This window comes from Hibiscus syriacus, unplaced genomic scaffold (assembly GCF_006381635.1).
Source record: "Hibiscus syriacus cultivar Baekdansim isolate YM2019G1 unplaced genomic scaffold, ASM638163v2 tig00110328_pilon, whole genome shotgun sequence".
NCBI classification, from domain to species: domain Eukaryota; kingdom Viridiplantae; phylum Streptophyta; class Magnoliopsida; order Malvales; family Malvaceae; genus Hibiscus; species Hibiscus syriacus.
The window spans coordinates 4,542,831-4,563,838 of NW_024062685.1; the positions used below are offsets into that span (position 1 = coordinate 4,542,831).

Here is a 21,008-nt window from a genome sequence, read left to right on the forward strand (position 1 = left end):
AAAATCAATAAAACAGAGGTTTTGAAATATTACCTTGAAAATTTTGAATTTGAGAGGAATGTGATGTTGTTTTGCACGAATTAATGATATAAGCAGGATTTAGAGTTGAAGAACGATTGAAATCCATCAAAAATACGTTGATTTGAGACAAATGGAGAGTTGAGAGAGAGAGAGGTGGTAAAGAGGTGTTTTGAGGGTTTTGAGACAAAGAAGAGAAACAAGGTTTTTAATCAAAACCCGATGGATGCATCGATACACATTCAAGGAGTGCATCGGTGCACCTTCATGGTGTATTGATGCACATTCAAAGGGATGCATCGATGCACTGTTAAGTGTATCGATGCATTAAGCACAAAAATCCGTTTTAAACACTCAAAATGCTAAATTAATTAGCTCTAGTGGTATTGCCAACTCATATATTGAAAATTAATCATGTTCAATCAATAAAATTAATCCTTAAACTACATTTGAACATAAAGTTAATTTTCACCAAAGAACATAAACTCCCCCTAACTAATAGCAAAGAATGCAATCAAAAATTATTATTATAAGCATTTTTGATTTATTCTTAAAAGTGCTAAAAATATTTTAAACACTAAGTGAAGATAGGTCAGTTAAACCTAATTCTCTCCTAAGTGTCCAAAATCTTTCTTTTCTAAAGGTTTTGTAAAGATATCCGCTAATTGGTGCAAAGTATCAACAAATTCTAGAACTATAGCTTCCTTAGCGACATGGTCTCTAATGAAGTGATGTCTAATTTCAATGTGCTTAGTTCTAGAGTGTTGGATGGGATTTTTAGTGAGACAAATAGTATTGTCACACTTGAAAGGAATATTATCTACTTCAATTCCATAATAAAAAAGTTGTTGTTTCATCCATAAAACTTGTGCACAACAACTAGTGACTGAAATGTATTCCGCTTCAGTGGTAGATAATGCAACACAATTTTGTTTCTTTGAAAACCAAGAAATCAACATATTTCCAAGGAATTGGCAAGTTCCGGAGGTGCTTTTCCTATCTAATTTGCATCCTCCATAATCCGCATCAGAAAAGGCATGTAAGCTAAAGCTAGAGTCTCTAGGATACCAAAGTCCTAAACTAGGAGTGTCCTTAAGGTATCTAAAGATTCTCTTAACAGCTAGTAAATGTGATTCCTTAGCACATGATTGAAATCTAGAACATAAGCAAACACTAAACATAATGTCCGGTCTACTAGTAGTTAAATAAAGCAAAGAGCCAATCATTGACCTATATAATTTAATATCCACACATTTACCTCCTTCATCTATGTCAAGCTTTATTGATGAGCTCATTGGAGTGTTATGTGGTTTCCCATTTTTTAGTCCAAACTTCTTGAGCATATCTTTGACGTACTTAGCTTGATTGATGAATATGCCATCTTTTCTTTGCTTGATTTGGAGTCCCAAGAAAAATGAGAGCTCTCCCATCATGCTCATCTCAAATTCACTTTGCATTAGCTTAGAAAATTCTTGGCAAATAACATCATTAGTAGAACCAAATATTATATCATCAACATAAATTTAAACTACTAATAAATATTTACCTTTATGTTTTAAAAACAATGTAGTGTCAACCTTCCCCTTTGAAAAACCTTTTTCGATTAAAAAATTTGACAATCTTTCATACCAAGCTCTAGGAGCTTGTTTTAAACCATAAAGAGCTTTTGTCAATTTAAGAACATGATTTGGAAATTTTGAATCTTCAAAACGAGGAGGTTGTTCCACATACACTTCTTCTTTTATAAAACCATTTAAAAATGCACTTTTAACATCCATTTGATTTAATTTAAATTCATGAAAACATGCTAATAACATTCTAATTGCTTCCATCCTAGGTATGGGAGCGTATGTTTCATCATAGTCCATGCCCTCTTCTTGAGTATACCCTTGAGCAACAAGTCTAGTCTTGTTTCTCACTATATTACAACTTTCATTAAACTTATTCCTAAATACCCATCTAGTACCTACAGTAGATTTATTACTAGGCCTTTCAACTAATGTCCATACTTTACTTCTCTCAAATTGATTTAACTCTTCTTGCATAACCATAATCCAATGTTCATCATTTAATGCTTCTTTAATATTTTTAGACTCTATGCATGAGATAAATGCAACATAATTACAAATATTTATAAGAGAAGATCGAGTTGTTACCCCTTTGGATGGATCACCTATTATTTCACCATCCTTGACATAGTTGTATTCCCTTGGGTAAGAGACTTTCCTTTCTTCAATGGTTGGATTCTCGAGAGGATCTTGAGTTCCCTCATCTTTCATTTCTTTCTTTGATGATGGTTCTCCAACGTCATGTCCAACGTCATTTATATTTATAATGCCTACATCATCATTCACACAAGAATCCTTCCTCAGAAGGGGATTATCATCGAAAACAACATGTATAGACTCTTCTACAACTAAAGTTCTTTTATTAAATACTCGATAATCTTTAGAATTTAAGGAATAACCCAAAAAAATTCCTTCATCACTTTTAGCATCAAATTTGCCAAGATTGTCCATACCGTTGTTTAAAACAAAACATTTTCATCCAAAAGGATGAAAATAGCTAATGTTAGGCTTTTTATTTTTGAAAATTTCATATGGAGTTTTCTTTAAAATTGGCCTAATCATTACTCGATTTACAACATAACAAGCGGTATTTGTGGCTTCCGCCCAAAAATATTTTGGCAAATTATTTCCACAAAGCATGGTTCTAGCCATTTCTTCTAAAGTTCCTCTCAATAGCTCCATTTTGTTGAGGAATTGCAAAACTCAGTAAATCCATGATTTTCAAATTCAGTTCCATGATCACTCCTAACACTAGTGATAGAGTAACCTTTTTCGTTTTGGATTACTTATGAAAACGTGATGAAATGTTCTAATGCTTCATCTTTAGTACTTAAAAATAGAACCCAAGTATATCTAGAATAATCATTTACCAAGACAAATGCATATTATTTTCCACCCAAGCTAGTAGTTCTAGTTGGCCCAAAAGATCTATATGTATCAATTGTAATACTCTACTAGTTGATACATCATTAATGGATTTAAAAGAAATTCGCTTTTGTTTTCCTTTAGCACAAGCATCACATATTTTATCATTATCAAAATTTTAGTTTAGGTAACCCTCGAACTAAATCTCCTTGAACTAACCGTTGCAAAACGCTCATACTAGCATGTCTTAGTCTCCTATGCTATAAACAACTATCATGCTCATCCTTAGAAACTAGGCATAAATTAGTCATATTGATAGAATCTAAATGCACCTTGTATATGTTTCCTATTCTATGACCAACAAGCATAATCAAAATAGATGCAATGTCAATCAATTTTGCAAACACTTGATTTAAAAATAAGACGTTGTATCTTTTGTCAAATTCATCTAATCGGATTATGCTTTAATCCATTCACATACAAAACATTATGCAATGTTGATTATCAAGATTAAGAGCAATGCATAAAGTTTTTGAAAATGTTATGCATTAAAACTTTATAATATTTTAAAAAATATGCATAACCATTAAGAAAAATTTAAGGTCAAAGTTTTGCAAAACCAAAGTTCTTGAAAAATCGATATCAATTGTTAAAGAGATATCAATTACATTTTAAAAATAATTTTGACCAAAAATTAATATGATGAACTAGAGTTTATAAAACGTTACCAAAAATTACTATGTTCATCATACAATATTTTTCAACATACATGAGATAAAACATAATCATTTAGAATTATTTAGCATTTAAAGCCTCATGCATTCATAAACTAAATGAGCAACCAAATAAAATAAAAACATTAAGTTTAGAGGTTACCCATTCCTTTTTCATGTGTGGCTAGAGCACCTTGAATAATCATCTTCATCACCATTGCTCACACACACCTACAAGAGACATTTAAGTAGATTTTGGTATTCAAATTGGTTTGGATCCTTGAACATTAGTTTCAATGCCTCTTTTCCTTTTGGAACCCATACTTGTCTAATTTTAAATCGTTTTCCTTTCTTTAAAGGACAAGTGTGTTCCGTATGACCATGATAATGACAATGTGAACATATTGTCATTATTGAACTAGATGAATTATTTAAAATGATCTCTTTTTCTTTTGTTAAAAATTCAAGCTTAACTTTCAAATCAAAATTTTCTTTTTCAATACTTTCAAATTTCATTTTCAATACTTTCAAATTTCATTTTTGAAAGCTCTAAATCCTTCTTCAAGATTTCATTTTGATCTTCAAAATCCATTTTCGTTTCTAGAAGAAGTTTGTTTAATTTGAAAATTTCTTTTTCAAAGTTTTCATATTTTATTTTTTTAAAGCTCTAACTCTTTTCTCAACATTTCATTTTGATTTTCCAAGTCTGTTTTAGCTTTCAAAAGAAGATCATTTTTAGTAATAAATTTAGAAATCAATTTATTGTATTTGGAGTTCATGGTCTCAAACTCCGAAAATAATTCATCATAAGCATCTTGTAACTCATTAAAAGATTTTGAATTTAATTTATTTGAGTTAGAAGATACCTTTGGCTCTGTGAGAGCTAATAGATACACCACTTTTATTGGTTCTTCTTCTTCCTTGTCTCTATAGATCTCCTCAAGCTTATTCCACATCTCCTTGGCATTTGAACAAAAAAAACTCCTTTATATACATTAGGATCAATTGCACAACACAACATGTGCATAGCCTTTGTATTTTGTTGAGTTTTCTTCCGTTCTTGATTACTCCACTTCTTTGCCTTCTTCGTAGGAGAGGAATATCCTTTCTCGATTATCATCCAAGCTTCCATATCATGTTCTTGGATAAATATCATCATGAAACTCTTCCAACGACGAGAATTTGTTCCATTGAAGTAAGGAGACACGTCAATTGGTCTGGATTCTTCCATGGAGAATGAACCGGAAGTGAACACCATCTTTATCTATTTAACTCTTCTCAAATCGACTCAAGAGACGATTAAACCTTCAAATGAGTGAGGCTCTGATACCAATTGTTGAGTTAATCGATCGAAGGAATCGGCCAAGAGGGGGTGAATTGGCCATTAAAATTTTGGTGGAAGCTTTTGCAGAAAATTGAAAGTAATTGCACAGCGATTTAGAGTGGTTCGACTTTCTCAACCAAAGTCTACGTCCACTACCTTAGCTATCCACACTAAGGATTTTCCAACAAATTCACTAATTTGTTCTTTATTTTGAGGCCAAAGAGATAACCTTACAACTCCCTCAAGAATATACCCCAATTCTTAAGAACACTCTTTCTCAAAGAGAAGATTACAAATTTGAAAACTTACAAGGAAATCCTCACAAGGTAGATTGTTTGCACAATTATATAACAAAGAAAAGAACACTAAAAAATGAATACAATTGAGTACAAGTAGTGTTATTGAAAGAAAAATGAATATTGAATGAAAGATAGGCTTGAAATGCTCAAACTTGAGGTTTGATGTTTTCTATTTGATTCTCTCTTAATTCTTGATTCTTGTTGTTGATCAATGGCTTCTAAGTTTGTTTAAATACTCCTTCAATTGATTCTAAATGTTGGGGATGATTAGTGCATCGATGCATACACAAGGTGCATCGGTGCATCAAGTGTAAAATTCAAATATTTTGACCGTTGGAACACTTAGTGCATCGGTGCACTAAGTGTGCATCGATGCATAAAATGCATTCGATGTTTTGAATAAGCCTAAGTGCATCGATGCATGGTGTGTGCATCGATGCATAAAATGCATTCGATGTTTTCATTAAAACCTGAGTGCATCGATGTATGGAGAGTGCATCGATGCATAAACTGCATTCGATGTTCAATTTATTCATTGGTACATCGGTGCATCCCTTTGAAAAATTGATTTTAGGCTTGATTTCGGTTCAAAAGACTTTGTGAAAATTGTTTCATAAATATATTAAGTATAAAACACAATTTTACACATTTAGTAAGGTTTGAAATTGATCTTGAAAGACTTGGAGTAATAATTTGATATTCGATTAATTGAATCGAATATACTTATAAAAATCTTTATAAAATCTTAAAATTCATTTATACTTAGATTGTTATATCGAAACATAAAAATATTTTCAACATTAGGGAAGCTACTTATGGTCATAAAGTACCATAAAAACACATGTTTATACCGAAAATGTCATCTATGGCATGAATCAATAATAAACCATAAAATGCTTAAATACATAAATCTTAACAAATCTTCATGATTATGAAAGCCTTAACGTCATAAAAGAATAGAAATACACTACATTTATGCTAAAATCCCCAAATAAAGCTCTTTTAGCTAACTACCACTCTCTTCTAAGACTTGGATGATAAAACCCACTTTATCTTGGAAAAATAAGAAACTCAAAGCTTGAATCTTCAAAATAAGGTTGTTGGAGGGATTATTGTAACACCCATAACCCGTATAATTATACATATACATATTATAGATGTTATCCGAATTTCTAAAACCATTTTACGATTCAAAAGCGATTTAAAATTTATTTTCTTAAAATAGTAAATGATATTATAAAATATCATATTATATAAAATTACGTTTCGTTATAACAATTTAATTCAAAATATTTTTATTTATGAATAGTGAATAATACCCGAACAATGAACAGTGGGGGAATCGATTCCCTGTAGCAGGGGAATCGGTACCCCTTTAACAATCTGGAAATTTTGTTTAAAAACGTGGTCACTGTTCATGCTACAGTAATTTCCGAAAATTACATATTAACTTATAAAAACTTAACATTTCCTCACTATAAAAATTCTATTTTTGTTTCCAACTATATTCAACAAAATAAATTGAATATTATTAATTACATGCCACTATCTATTTCAAAATTTCACAATAGGATGTCTTACTGATATTGAAATATACTCCCCGATGCTCGATGTCACTTTGAACTATTTATTCCATTACAGGCTTTTTACCTACGCGTGAAAATCATCACACGCTAAGTATAAACTTAGTGAGGCAATTAAAACAATAAATAGTGCAATATAATCCATGCATGAATTTAGATTTCAAATCCAATGCCATAAAACCATGCTATTAGCATATTCATAATTTTACCATGATAAAAATATCATAACTGAATATAAAAATATTCTTTCTGAAATACTTGCCATTCATTCCAATAACTCGTAAGCTTATTTGCAAAACTTACTATTTATTAACCAATAAACCATAAACCATAGACAATAGCCCAATATACAACCCTGAGGACCCTGGGTATTCGAGTACTATTTGCACCGTAGTGCTACACATAAGGTCATGCCCACCATATACACCGAAGTGTATTACACATAAGGTCGTGCCCACCATATACACCGAAGTGTATTATAAACCTGCAGCTGCTATACTCTATGGCATGCCAACTATACCCTGTCCCTCAATGACTTACTTGGGCATACAGTCTATTTTATTTGATCCATCCATGGCAAAATATATTATCAATATTTAACAATGGGGCAGTTCATACCCGAAATAGCATTCATGGTAAAATATCACATTTTCCAAAAATCAATACATTATAATTTCATACTCTGACATATCGATGTCATGTCAATTTATAAAAAATATGGTATAATATCATGCTGATAAAACAAGGTTGACTTATCGCAAGTCTTCCTGATGATGTATAAAACATCCATGTATAATTTCATGCATATATTGCATTCACCTTGACACTTTATATCTTTCAAAATATTTGTGCCTCACTAATGTCCACAATATACCCTTTTTATACTTGACATGCTTCAATTAAAATCAACCATGATCTGTATAAATCACAAATTTATGATAATACATATGTTAGTATTGTACTAACATAACCATATCCCAAAATAATTCCATAGCATACTTCAAACTCATTTCCACCAAATAATTCAGTACTTATTAATTCCTTTTAACATTGGAACCAACTTTTTCAATTTACTCAAAATGGTCTTCACCATTTTACCACTTAAACTCTTAATACCAATAATTCCAAAATTGAAATTATTTCCATTCAAATGCTTTTACAAAAGCATAAATACATTTAAGTACCCCAACTATGCAATTGTTGTACTTAAATCACCAATCATTTCAATCTTCCCAAAATAATCAATTTCACATCTAACACTCATTTTCAATTCCCTAACAACAATTTCCAGCATAGTACATCAATTATACAACTCTTACACAACAACCCATTAATTTTCCAGAATTCAGACAACTCGCACTACCCTAAAAGAATCATTTTCTGTATTTATATAGACACTGGAATTCAATTCCGTTTCTTCCGTTAAAAACTAGACTTGAATACAAATCTATCCATATAAAAACTCCTTCTAATTCATTCTGTACAATTTATGGTGAATTTTCAAAGTTCACCAACAGAATCTGTTTTGTACAGAATTCTGCTGTCCGACTTTTCTGACCTTTCCTCAGTTAAAAATTCATATATATTTGTATACAACTTGAAATTGATCCCCATTTATTTTAAACAAAACTAAATCCATATATGAACACAATATATAAAAATAACCTCAAAATTATTTTTATATATTTTCTGGTGAATTTTCGAACCTACTGCCAGAATCAAAATCCAAACTGTTTTCTTTAACTTCATTCTTAGGTTCTTCATCAATTCTTACAACCAATTTTTTAAAATCACTTAACTCTTCAAAACCCATAAAACACAAGAATCAAAATCCCCTTCATCAACTCAAGATAAATTTGAACATGAAACCCTAGTAATATTCATGTCAAAATGTAGAGAATTGAAAGTAGAATATTTTTCCTAACCACACTTAGTCTAATTCTCAAGAATTAGCTTCAAAATTAAAACTTAAGATGCTTACCTTTCTTGCTTGAAAGTGTCGGCTCTTGGAAGAAGAAGAAGCTCAAATTCCTCTTCCATGATTGATTTTTATGATATATTAATCCAACACATGCTTAATAATATATCATAATGAAATTTTTTATTCCATTCAATAAGAATTTCCATTATTACCCTTAATGAATCTCCAAAATCAAAGCCATCTGATATTAAAAAGTCAAATATAATTTAATTTGACTTTGACCTACGAAAATGCCCTGAAATTTTCAAAACTTGCGTTTTAGTCACTAAATTTCACTGTTTCGGTTAAATCTGAAAAATTGCATATTTCCAAACCAAATTTCTCTGATCCAAAGTATTAAAATAATATTTCCAGCCAATTTATAACATCCTTTCAATTTTTTTTTAAATTCAAATTCGATTTGAAATACCGATTCCTTATCGGACTTTAAGCCTTTCTAGTTTTTCTTTACAAAAATTTCAAATTCCAAAAATATGATTTATATAAAACTCCACTCTCAAGAGTAAACCATCATTTATGGAATAAAAATCTTTTTAGGAAATTTATCACTTAATTCCCTAATTTTTCCCAAGTTTTATACTTTGACCATCAAACTTTTAAAATTTCCATTTTGGTCTTTGTCTAAATTTTTGGGGTATTACAATTATGAGCAAATTTGAAGGTTAAAGTGAACATAAAATGGCTCAAGGAACTTAACCTTAGATATTGAACTTAGAGTGAAAAAGAAGTAAGAAGGAAGAAAACTGAAGAGAAAAAGATTAAAGAAGATATAAAAGCCATCATCTCTTTAAAAATGAGAAAATTACACTATTGGTCCCTCCTCATCTTTTTACTATGAAAAAAATCATGTTTTTATGATAAATTGGGCCCAATTCATAACCAATTAAGCCAACACTCGATCCAAAAACTTTAATTACGAACTCTACGAGATCCACATACCTCTTGGGTAAGCCCAAACTACTAGCCCAGAATTTAGGGTGTTACAAAAAGAGTATTTATTATTTCTATATATTTTCATTATGCCTTTAAGAAGTTTAACTTCTTTTATTTTACTTTCTCATGTTTTATTTCTTCTAGGACCATTATTTTATGTAACAATCTTAAGATATATTATTATCTTATTCTTTATTTTTCTTAATTTGAGATGATTTTAAAATTTTGAGAAAATCGAGATAGTAAATAAATTTATTTTGGGATTTATCTTATCGTGTTAACATATTTGTTAAAATCTCATAGTGGACAAAACTATTTAACATAAATTATCGTGAATGTAAATTTTGTTAATGATGTTGTTTCAAAACATTGATTCTATCCAATAACAAAATAAAAAATAAACGAGAATTAACTTTTTATTAAAATTTTTGATTTCGTATTTAAAATCAATTGAGATTTTAATTTTGTCGCTTAACAAAATTATTTGATTACTATTTATAATAGAAATCGTTTGAAATTAATGACTTTGTTACTGATTTAGTTTCTAACTAAATTTTGTTTATATAATAAACTAGAATTTGTTTTCAATTTATTATTAGAACTATTATCAATTCTAATTTCGTATGTTAAATGAAATCATGATTGTCGGTGATCATGAGTCACAATGAGAAACTTGTAAAATTCTATAGATAGAATTTCAAGATGTGACAACATAAGATGTTGTTTTATTTGAATGATCATCTTAGTATTAGAGAGGATAAAATAAACGTTATTTACTATTGTTAAAGCTTATGAGCTATATGATTTCCTATGCTGGAACTAAATCATGAATGGATTATCAAATACAATATATAAAGTGTATAAAATCTATAATATGGATAAAAGAAATATGGATGACATTGTACCTAAAACACGAAACAGAAGATCTTACACTAAGGAAACTTTGGTGGTCAATTTCTTAAAATTCATAATAATAACACAAATAAAGAAAAATAAATATTTTATTACCTCAATTGATGATAGCAAAAGTATTGCTATATGTATTTGTTAAAAAAGCAAAAACAAAGTTATAGTGAAATTTGTTTTCTATAAATATGAAATTGAAAATCAACTTAATAAATAGATTAAGATGATAAGAAGTGATAGTGATGGTGAATATGTTAAATCATTGTGCACAACATGATATTATTAATGAAGTGACATCATTATACTATTAACGATATTATTACTGAAGTGACTTCACTTATTGAACCTTAAGGAAAATAATGAATGTAATGCTAAGAAGTTTTGGGTTGTCACATAACATATAGTGGAGAGAGAAGTTGTTCTATCAACTAATTACATTTTAAATAAGATTCCCAAGATAAGAAAAGTAAACAAGTCACCATATGGGTTATGAAAAGGTAAAAAATCTTCCAACAAATACTTGACAATGTGGGGGTGTCTTGAGTAGATAATGGCCATATTACCAAAACAAATGAAAAGAGGTCATAAACGATGGATTGTATTTTCTTTGAATATCCTACTATCTTAGAATGATAGACTAATGCTAGTTGGAATTTGATATTCAAGATATCAACGACACAAGTGAATATGTTTGACATTGGGAAGATAAGTCGTGTCATGGAAATCCTAAAGAAAACGGTTATAACCAGATTCATAATGAAACCTGAGTTTGTAACTCTAGATTACTCTGGAGAATAAGCTGAATGACTTTGGAATTTCTTAGAGAATATTCTTGAATGGTTGAAACATGTTCCCACATTATGCATATACAGTGACTATCATAGAATTTCAAGTATAATGGTAAGTCGAGAGATATGCTTCTTCGACATAATATCTTATACAATTGATCTCAAATGGAGTTATCTCTATTGATTTTGTAAGATCAAAGGATAACATCGCGGATCCGCTAACCAATGGATTAAATCGAAATCAAGTTGATAAAATATCTAAAAGAATGAGACTATAAAGCCCATAAAATTTAAAGGCTTTTTGTGAAAGAAAACCCTGCCCAGTTAACTGGAGATCTCAAGATCTAGGTTCAAAGGGACAACATAATTGCATAAACCATGTACGATCATTGTAGGAGTTTTTACCCCAAGTTTGTTCCTATGATGTAAACAATGATCTAATTGGTATAGTCTAAGAAAATCTTTTGATGACCATTATGTTTAGGTGAGTCGACCAACGTAGGTCTCCTACGTGAGAGTGAAGTGGGGCCACTTTAAGAAGACTATCCAACATAGTTCTTTCAAATTTTCAAAACCAGACGATGTTCATGGCTTCAATGACATATCCATGGCAACTAAAATTCTTGTCAGAAGGGTAGTTGTGTGAAGTATATCATCCTTTACACAAACGATATAATAATTCAAGGACATCGCGTGTATTGTTTAGCAAGTAAAGTAAATATACTGTCACAAGGGAAGATTAAAAGGAGGAATTTACCTATCCTATGAAACTATCAATCGTAGAGTCTATCACCACATCTGTCGAAATGTTTTTGATAAAATCATCAATTTCATTCATGTAGGGGATTGTTAAAAAAGTAAATTTCTTTGATAGATTTAATATTTAAATTAAATTCATATTCCTTTTTAATATTATAAATTAAAAGATATTTTTAATTTGAATATTAGTATGATTATTATTCTTTGATTATGCCAAATTAAAAGGTATTTATTATCTCTTTAACTTTGAATGTTAAAGATAATTATATTCTTTTGAATATTTCAAATCAAAATAATATCTATTTAAGTTTGAATAGTAAAAGATTTCAATATCTTTTGAATATTTCAGCTTAAAAGATATTATTATTTGTTTAGATTTGAATATTAAAAGATATTTGATTTGAGTAAATCTCTCTTGGAAATCCCCTATAAATATTGTGTTAACCTACTAGGTTAAACACATCAGAAAAGTTTAAGTCTCACACAATTTTAAAAGTAGAAAAGTTTTTCTCCATTAGTTTTTTGGTAATAGGCGAAGATAAGGATAGTTCGTGATCTTTGTAGTTGTGCTACTGTAGTTGATCATCTAGTTGTTGTATCTTGGCATATAGACAACCAATGAATTCGAGCTCCTAAGGAGTGACCAAAAAATTTTTCTTAAGAAAACTATGTAGTGACATACTTCATTTGTTTCCGATCAATTGATCAATCAAATAAAATGGAGTATTTTTTATTTTTATATATTTTTATCGTCTATAAAAAATTTAACTTCTTTTATTTTAATTCCTCATGTCTGATTTTGTCTCAGATTGTTATTTTGTGTAACATAATTTATATTTTGAGAATACTTTAAGAAAATTAATGATAATTTTGGGATAACTACATTATTGATCACTTATGTTTTTGTTTTGTCCATTTTTTCTCATTGATTGCAAAAAACATAATATATGGTTACTTTTTTTATTTAATTAAGATAAGGTCACTATCGTTTTTATTTAGTTAAGATGTGGTCACTACGGGTTAACTAATGTTAACGATTAACAAATTAAGTGACATGATATTTTGGGATAATAATATATTTGGTCCCTATTATTTACATATTATCTAAATTTAGTCATACTTTTAATTAATCAAAATAAATTTAATCTTTAATCTAATGATGTCATGTGTCACTAGTGTTACGTGTTGTGCCACGTGTTACCATTATTATTTTTTATTAATTTGATGTAAGTATAAGGCAATATATGTTCAAAGACAACTCTCAACAATTTGATATTGAGCACTCAGACCCCTAGCATTCTTGATACTCAAACATGAGACCTCAAAAAATAAAAAAAATTCTTTACCACCGAGATCGTTTGGTTCGTGTCACGTGTTACCAATTTCCAAATCCCTCTAGCACCAATTTTGCGTTGCTCTGTTTTCTTTTAAACAGAGGGTAACGTCACCCTCCCGAAAATAAATATATTAAATTTAAAATAAAGTTAATTTTTCAACATCACATGTGATATAATAATTAAATTTGTTTTAATTTATTAAAAGTAAGATAAAATTAAAAAAATATATGTAAATAATATAGATCAAATGTGTAATTATATTAAAATAGTTAACGACACTTAACTCATGGTAATCTCGTCTTAATTAAATAAAGAAAAAATAACATATATTATGTTTTTTTAAATTAGAGAAGGAAAATAGACAAAACAAATATGATTGATAAAACCTATAATTTTTTCTATGTTTTTGGGAGACCATGGCCTCTCCAATCCTCTATAATTGTGCTCCAGATTAAACTCAATACTTTATAAATAATATTTGTCGATATTTTATGAACAAAATTTATAAATCGAATATTTTGGTTAAAAAAGTCATTTACCATAGCAAAATTGACGGAGGAATCACCAAATACTAAAGTCAAGGGTTGGGCCTTGGAACAATCAAACATAAAAATTAACACCGATTAATATAATATATATTTGAATATAGATGTACATAAAATTTTGTGTCAGAAATATGATTTTTAAAGAAATATATTAAAAATTTAGAAATATAAAATTATAAAGAGAATGTTTAATTGACAAAAAAACAATTTAAACTATATATATATTTTTAAATAAAATACGATTATCCTGGGATTCCATTTGAAGTTTCTATATGTTTGTTGTATGTTTCGTGACCACATTTGCGTTGGAAGTCAAAAATCTTCTGGAATATCTAAAATTTCAATCCAGTTTGTCTTATTATCACAATGTATAATATTTAAATCATGGGTAAATTACACAGTTCTTAACTAAATTTTAATTTCTCTCCTATTTTTCTCACCGTACTTTCAATTTTTCTATTTTGCTCACTAAATTTTACAATCAAATCATTTTGCTCACTCGACCGTTTTCTCTCTTACAGATGATGATGTGGTCTTTTTTATTATTATTATTTAATATAAAATAATTAAAAAATAAAATAAAAATAGAAGGTTGTCGGGTGCCAGCGTCGACCGTCGTAGATGGTGGCCGTTTGGTCTTAAAATGGGATAGGTCACTTCGTTTTGACATGTTGAGTCTAAATCTTACCTCCATTTTGTCATAACTTGCTCCGAATTCCACGAACTTGAGATTGAAAGTGAGGAATCCGAAACGTTTCAGTCCAAATTCACGGGTTTTAGAACATTTTCCAGTGAAACAACCACCAAATTCAGACTCAAGGGTTCGAGACGAATCGACCTATGAAATTTGGGATCAAACGACCACCATCTACGGTGGTCGACGGTGGCCGAAATGAAAATGACGTGGTGGTCGGTAGAGAGAAAATGAAGAAGAGAAGGAAAAAGGGTAAATTACACCATAAGTCACTGAACTTTACTCTCTCTCATATTTTACTCACCAAAACGACGTCGTTTTGGAATATATTTGAGTTTTTCAAAACGATGTCATTTTGATTCATGTGTCACATCATAACGTCATTAAATAATTAATGGTAGAGTGAGCAAAATGATACAATATGTAAACTTCAGTGAGTAAAATAGATAAATTGAAAGTACAATGAATAAAATAAGAGAGAATATAGTTCAATAAAGAATGGTGTAATTTACCCTTAAATAAATCAATCTAATTGTAGCCGCCAGGCAATAGCATCAAACTTCATTAAGAAAATGGTTATATGCCATAATAAATTTTTTAAAAAAAGCATTTACAGCACACCTAAAAGCTTCCTGGTTTGGGGTTCCTATTGGTTGATCTGAATCGCGGAAACCTCCTAGAAGGTTCACTCCTTGACTTCCTTCCCACACACGCTGATTAAAAATAACTTTTTGCTAAAAATAAGGACAAATTACGTTTTAATACCTAAAGTATTCAGTTTAGTCTGTTTAGTATTTAAACTTTTATTTTTTCAAAATCATACCTAAGTTTAGTTTGTTGTTTCATTTTAATATCCGTCAGTAAAAATATAATTTATTTTAGTACCCGTACAAAATTTAATTTTAAGTTTTGAAAAAAGTTTAAAAATTTATGTACTGAAACAAACTAAAAATGATAGTTTAGATATTAAATGTTTTATTTTTCTAACGACGGAATATTAAAATAAAATGAAAAGTAAATATTAAATCTAATTTTAAAAAATTAAAATTTAAGTATTAAAATATACTAAGACGATAATTTAGGGTTTGAACTTCATTATAAACGAATAAAGAATTTGATTTGAAGGCAAGTCTGCTAGATGAAGAAATAAAACAGAATAAAGAAATAAAAGTTTTGAAAGTCATTAATCTTATCCCATTGTTAGGGTTGAAGATCTGGAAGGGAAAGAAACGTACAAATTCAAGCGTCTAAAATGAATGGAAGGAGAAGGAAAGCCTTCCACTTCCACTTCCACATGTATATAATCCCCATTTCCATACAAAACATGAAAATAAATAAATCCATCCAAAGCTAGTGGCCATGTTTCTGCAAATTCTTCTCCTTGTAGCTCTTTATTCCATCACCCTCCACTTATTCCACAAGTTGAAGAACCATCCTCCCACCCCTTTTCCCACTTTACCCTTCATCGGCCACTTTTATCTACTCCTGAAGAAGCCTCTCCACCGCACGCTGGCCAAAATCTCCGCCAAACATGGCCGCGTCCTCCTCCTTCACTTTGGTTCACGTCCCGTTGTGCTCGTCTCATCGGCATCGGCGGCCGAGGAGTGCTTTACGAAAAATGATATTATCTTGGCCAACCGCCCCAAACTTTTATACGGGAAGCATATGGGTTATAATTATACTAGCCTTATCTGGGATTCCTACGGCGAAAATTGGCGGAACTTGAGGCGTATATCGGCGATTCAACTTCTTTCAGGCAACTGTCTCCAGTTGCTTTACGCCACACGCCTCGATGAACTCCGTTTGCTTCTTCGTAAGCTGTTCAAGGATCAAGATCGGACGGTGGATCTCAAATCCAGACTCTTCGAGCTGATGGTCAACTTGATGATGCGGATGATTGCCGGAAAAAGATATTACGGAGACGATGTCGAGGTCGTCGAGGAAGGGACCCGGTTTCGCGAAATTATGAGTGAATCGTTTCTTTTGGCCGGCGCATCAAACATGGGTGATTATCTACCGTTGATGAAGTGGTTGGGAAACACAGAGAGAAGGATGATCAACTTATCTAAAAGAAGAGACACATTCACACAAGAACTGATCGATGAATGTCGAATCAACATGAAAAATGGCAAGGAAAGTTGTGCATCCACAGACAAGAAAAAGAACATGATTGAAGTCATGTTGTCGTTGCAAGAACAAGAGCCTGAAATGTACAAGGATGAAACTATTAGAAGTCTCATGATAGTAAGCTTTTCTAAACTTGGGTTTGATTATACGCTTCAGAATTTTTCTTGGCCATTAATATACAGATCCTCAAATTTAAAATCTTTAAGAAAATAACACTCAGTTCTTCGCTGATATTTTTGAATGAGTTTGCTCTTAGTTTCTTTCATCAAACAATGCCCTAATTTGGATCTTGAAAAATGTTGCAGGTGTTACTTCTTGCAGGAACCGATACATCCGCAGGCACATTAGAGTGGGCAATGTCTCTCCTCTTGAATCATCCGCATGTTCTGAAAAAAGCTCAAGCTGAAATCGATACCGTTGTCGGGCATAACCGACTGATCGAGGAATCGGACTTATCGAATCTTCCTTATCTTCATTGCATAATCAACGAGACTTTTCGAATGAAGCCAGTCGGTCCATTGTTAGTACCTCATGAATCATCGGAAGAATGCGTCATCGGGGGATACCGTATACCGCGTGGAACCATGTTGCTGGTGAACGCATGGGCCATACACAACGATCCCAATAATTGGGAGGAGCCTACGAAGTACAAGCCCGAGAGATTCGTGGGCTTGGATCCATCGAACACCGGTTTCAAGCTGATGCCGTTCGGAGCGGGGAGACGGCGGTGTCCCGGAGAAGGATTAGCGATGCGGATGATAGGATTAACATTGGGGTCACTGATACAATGCTTTGAGTGGGAGAGAACAGGAGAAGAGATGGTGGATTTAACCGAAGGGCCTGGGCTCACCATGCCTAAGGCTCAACCTTTGCAGGCTAAGTGTCGACCACGCCAACCCTTTGTTCCTTTGCTTTCCCAATTATAGAGTTGTAGATTCTTTGTTTTCTTATATTATTAAATATATGTAAATGTAAAAGTCATATATATAATATCAAATAATTTATAAATCATTGGCTAAATTAAATAAATAATGTTGGTGGTGTCACAACTAAGTTATAAGACATAAAAGTATAGGGATTAAAATGAAAATTTTTAGAAATTATCCCTTTAAATAAAAAGGAAAATTTTACACTTACTCGTTGAACTTTACTCTCTCTCTTATTTTATTCATTATACTTTTAATTTTTTTTCAATTTTCTCACTGAACTTTATACATTGAACTATTTTGGTCACTCGATCGTTAAATTTCTAACGGTGTTATGATGTTGGTATATTAATTGAAAAAAATTAAAAATAGTGAGTAAAATAAGAGAGAGTAAAGTTCAGTGAGTAAACATGTAATTTATCTTTTTAATTATATGTCCTATTAATGTGGCATGTTTTATTATTAAAATAAACTACATAAGCACCCCATTACGGAATAAACGGTTGAGTGATAAAAAAATTTAATGTCTAAAGTTCAGTGAATAAATTGGAAAAAATTTAAAAGTGTAATTAATGAAATAGGAGAGAGAATAAAGTTAAATGCGTAAGCGTGTAATTTACCCTAAATAAAATAGAGTTAAAAAAATTTAAGAACATTATTGTTTAGACTATAATTGTATTGTAAAACTTTGAGAGGCAATAATTTTTTGAAAGAGTTTAAAATAAAATCTGCATTTAGCTTCACGTAAAATATAATATTTATTTGTTTTTAACTTGTCATTGGAGCCGAGCCAGTGATAGTTTTCGAGTGAGTTTGACTTTGTTTCTGATTTTATTTTAGAGTAAATTACACTAATCATCACTGAATTTTATCTTATCTCATATTTCACTTATTGTACTTTAAATTCATTCAATTTCTTCACTAAACTTAACATAATTAGCATTTTTGTTTACTCAGCCGTTAACTCACTATATGGCGTTATAAATGAGATGTTATATAGATGCAAAATAAAGTCGATTTGGTGAAAATTTTGTTTTTTAAACGGCTTCGTTTTAATACCGTTAAATATTTAATGGTTGAATGGCAAAAAATACTAATTATGTTAAGTTCAATAAGAAAATTGAATGGATTTAAATGCAGTGAGTGAAATAGGAGAGATAATAAAGTTCAGTGATGATTGGTGTAATTTACCTTTTATTTTATACCCTAAGATCCAAAGCCAAAGAAAACTAAAATTACAGTGATTATAATAAAATTTCTAAATTTTTAAAGTAAAATTAAACATATCGAATCTTTACGAATAATGATATATTTTCTATATATAATAATCAAAATTTTTGAGTCTGATGGATTAAAAAATATCAATAATAACAAATTTAAATTTAAAGCAAAAATAATATTTTTCAAGTAGGACAAGATAAGATGTCTAGAACTCTTTATCAGAATGCATATCTAAAAAAATATATATATTAAAATATCATTTTAATCGAACGCTCAAATATATAATCATAACCTTTTAAAAATTTATAATATAATTATAGTTCAAACAACAAAATCAATTAATTAATTAAATTCATTGTTTAGTTTTAATGAGATATTTTTTAAAAAATCATATTTTAACTGCTATATTTTAATATCTGTATAATTTAATTCTAAAATTATAAAAGAGATATTGGGGAAAAAATCATCGACAGCTATGCATTTAACCAAAATTATTTTCAGCTGTAAATGACTTTACCACATAATATTACATTTTCCTTATTTTTCGAAACAATTTTCTATAATTTATATTTCCCTAAAAAAAACATTCACAAATCACAATATATCCCTAATTTAGAGGACTTGTGTATCATGGTAATGAATTTGCGTGTGACTGAGCAGTAAAATCCGAAGTCAGGGATGGGTCCCTCGAGTAATGTAGTTTGCCATTTTGTGGAGTAAAATGTGTTGGAATAGTCCACGTTCAACTCTCAGCCTTAGACTAGTCCACACTTACCATGAACCATCATTATTTAGTTTAGACTTGTATTATTCGTATTTTCTTTAGTATATTGACAAAAAATCGGCGTTTTTTCGATATATCATCTATACCCTATATATTTTCTTATCAGACATTATTCAGATTATTTTTTTGATCTAACATTTTTTGTAGTAAGGCGCGCCATTGCAGCGCGTTTTACGCTGATTTGGTGTCACGTGGGGTAAGGTGTGCCCCCTTAAACGTGCCTTATGCTGATATGAATACACGTGTCTAAAGAGCGCCCCCGCGGCGCGCGTTTAATTATTCACCTACCCCGGCCGTTCACACCCTCATCCCTCCATGTAAATACTCCATTCTCAATCACTTTCATCACATCAAATCATCTTAACTTCTCTTAAATACTCTTATATTTTCTTATAACTGTTTAAGGTATATTTTATTATATTTAATATTTTGTAATTTATTTAAGTATTTAAATTTTTTAATATTTTATTTAATTAATTTTTTTGCAGATATAAAATGGAAGACGGTCTACTTCACTTGGATGAAAATCATATATATCGATATGTTGCTGATACGGTAACATTTTAACGTTTTAATTTAATTTAAATTATTAGTAATAATTTATTATTTATTTAATGCATGATTATTAGTTTAAAAATTAATTTTTGTATTTTATTTTAGGAGATGGACTGTGTATTAGATCCTTTTATTAGAAACCTTAAGTTAGTGATACCTAGCCGTGTATTGCCGTATTTAGTAGAGGCTAGATTCGGTCACATAGGTAGATATGAGGGTTGCCGAGTGTTATTTACTGGTTGAAAGGATTGTTGTATTAATTTCTCGGTTGAAAGGGAATTGTGAGAGAGTTTACGGGAAGAGGGTTATTTATAGCCGAGAGAGGATGCTTTAAAGCCGAGAAGTTCGGGTAAATTATACAAGGCGCTGTCTCTGCACCGCACCTTGCATTATGCATGTCTGATAATTGAGCATGTGATAATTGAAAAGCGCGGCCCCTGCCCCGCACTATAACCCTACGCGGTGTAAGGCGCGCCCCAGGGGCCGCGCTTTACACACGTGTATCAATGTCAGCATAAGGCGCGCTACAAGGGGAGCGCCTTACCCCACGTGGCGCTAGATCAGCGTAAAGCGCGTTGCAAG

The 21,008-nt window shown here is 30.7% G+C and overlaps 1 protein-coding gene across 1 annotated transcript; it reads left to right on the forward strand.

The window, feature by feature from the left end:
- The first annotated feature begins 16,130 nt into the window (after nt 1-16,130).
- On the forward strand, nt 16,131-17,923 carry LOC120118520 (cytochrome P450 81Q32-like). Its single transcript, XM_039138549.1, has 2 exons — nt 16,131-17,057; nt 17,246-17,923. The coding sequence occupies exons 1-2, from the start codon at nt 16,173-16,175 to the stop codon at nt 17,864-17,866; spliced, it is 1,506 nt and encodes a 501-aa protein (XP_038994480.1). The 5' UTR covers nt 16,131-16,172; the 3' UTR covers nt 17,867-17,923.
- Nucleotides 17,924-21,008: the final 3,085 nt, after the last annotated feature.

Excerpts from the sequence above, each read along its gene's own strand:
- LOC120118520 (XM_039138549.1), top strand. The coding sequence starts at position 16,173 with ATGTTTCTGCAAATTCTTCTCCTTGTAGCTCTTTATTCCATCACCCTC. Across the intron at positions 17,058-17,245 it reads CTATTAGAAGTCTCATGATA|GTGTTACTTCTTGCAGGAAC; the intron begins GTAAGCTTTTCT and ends AAAATGTTGCAG.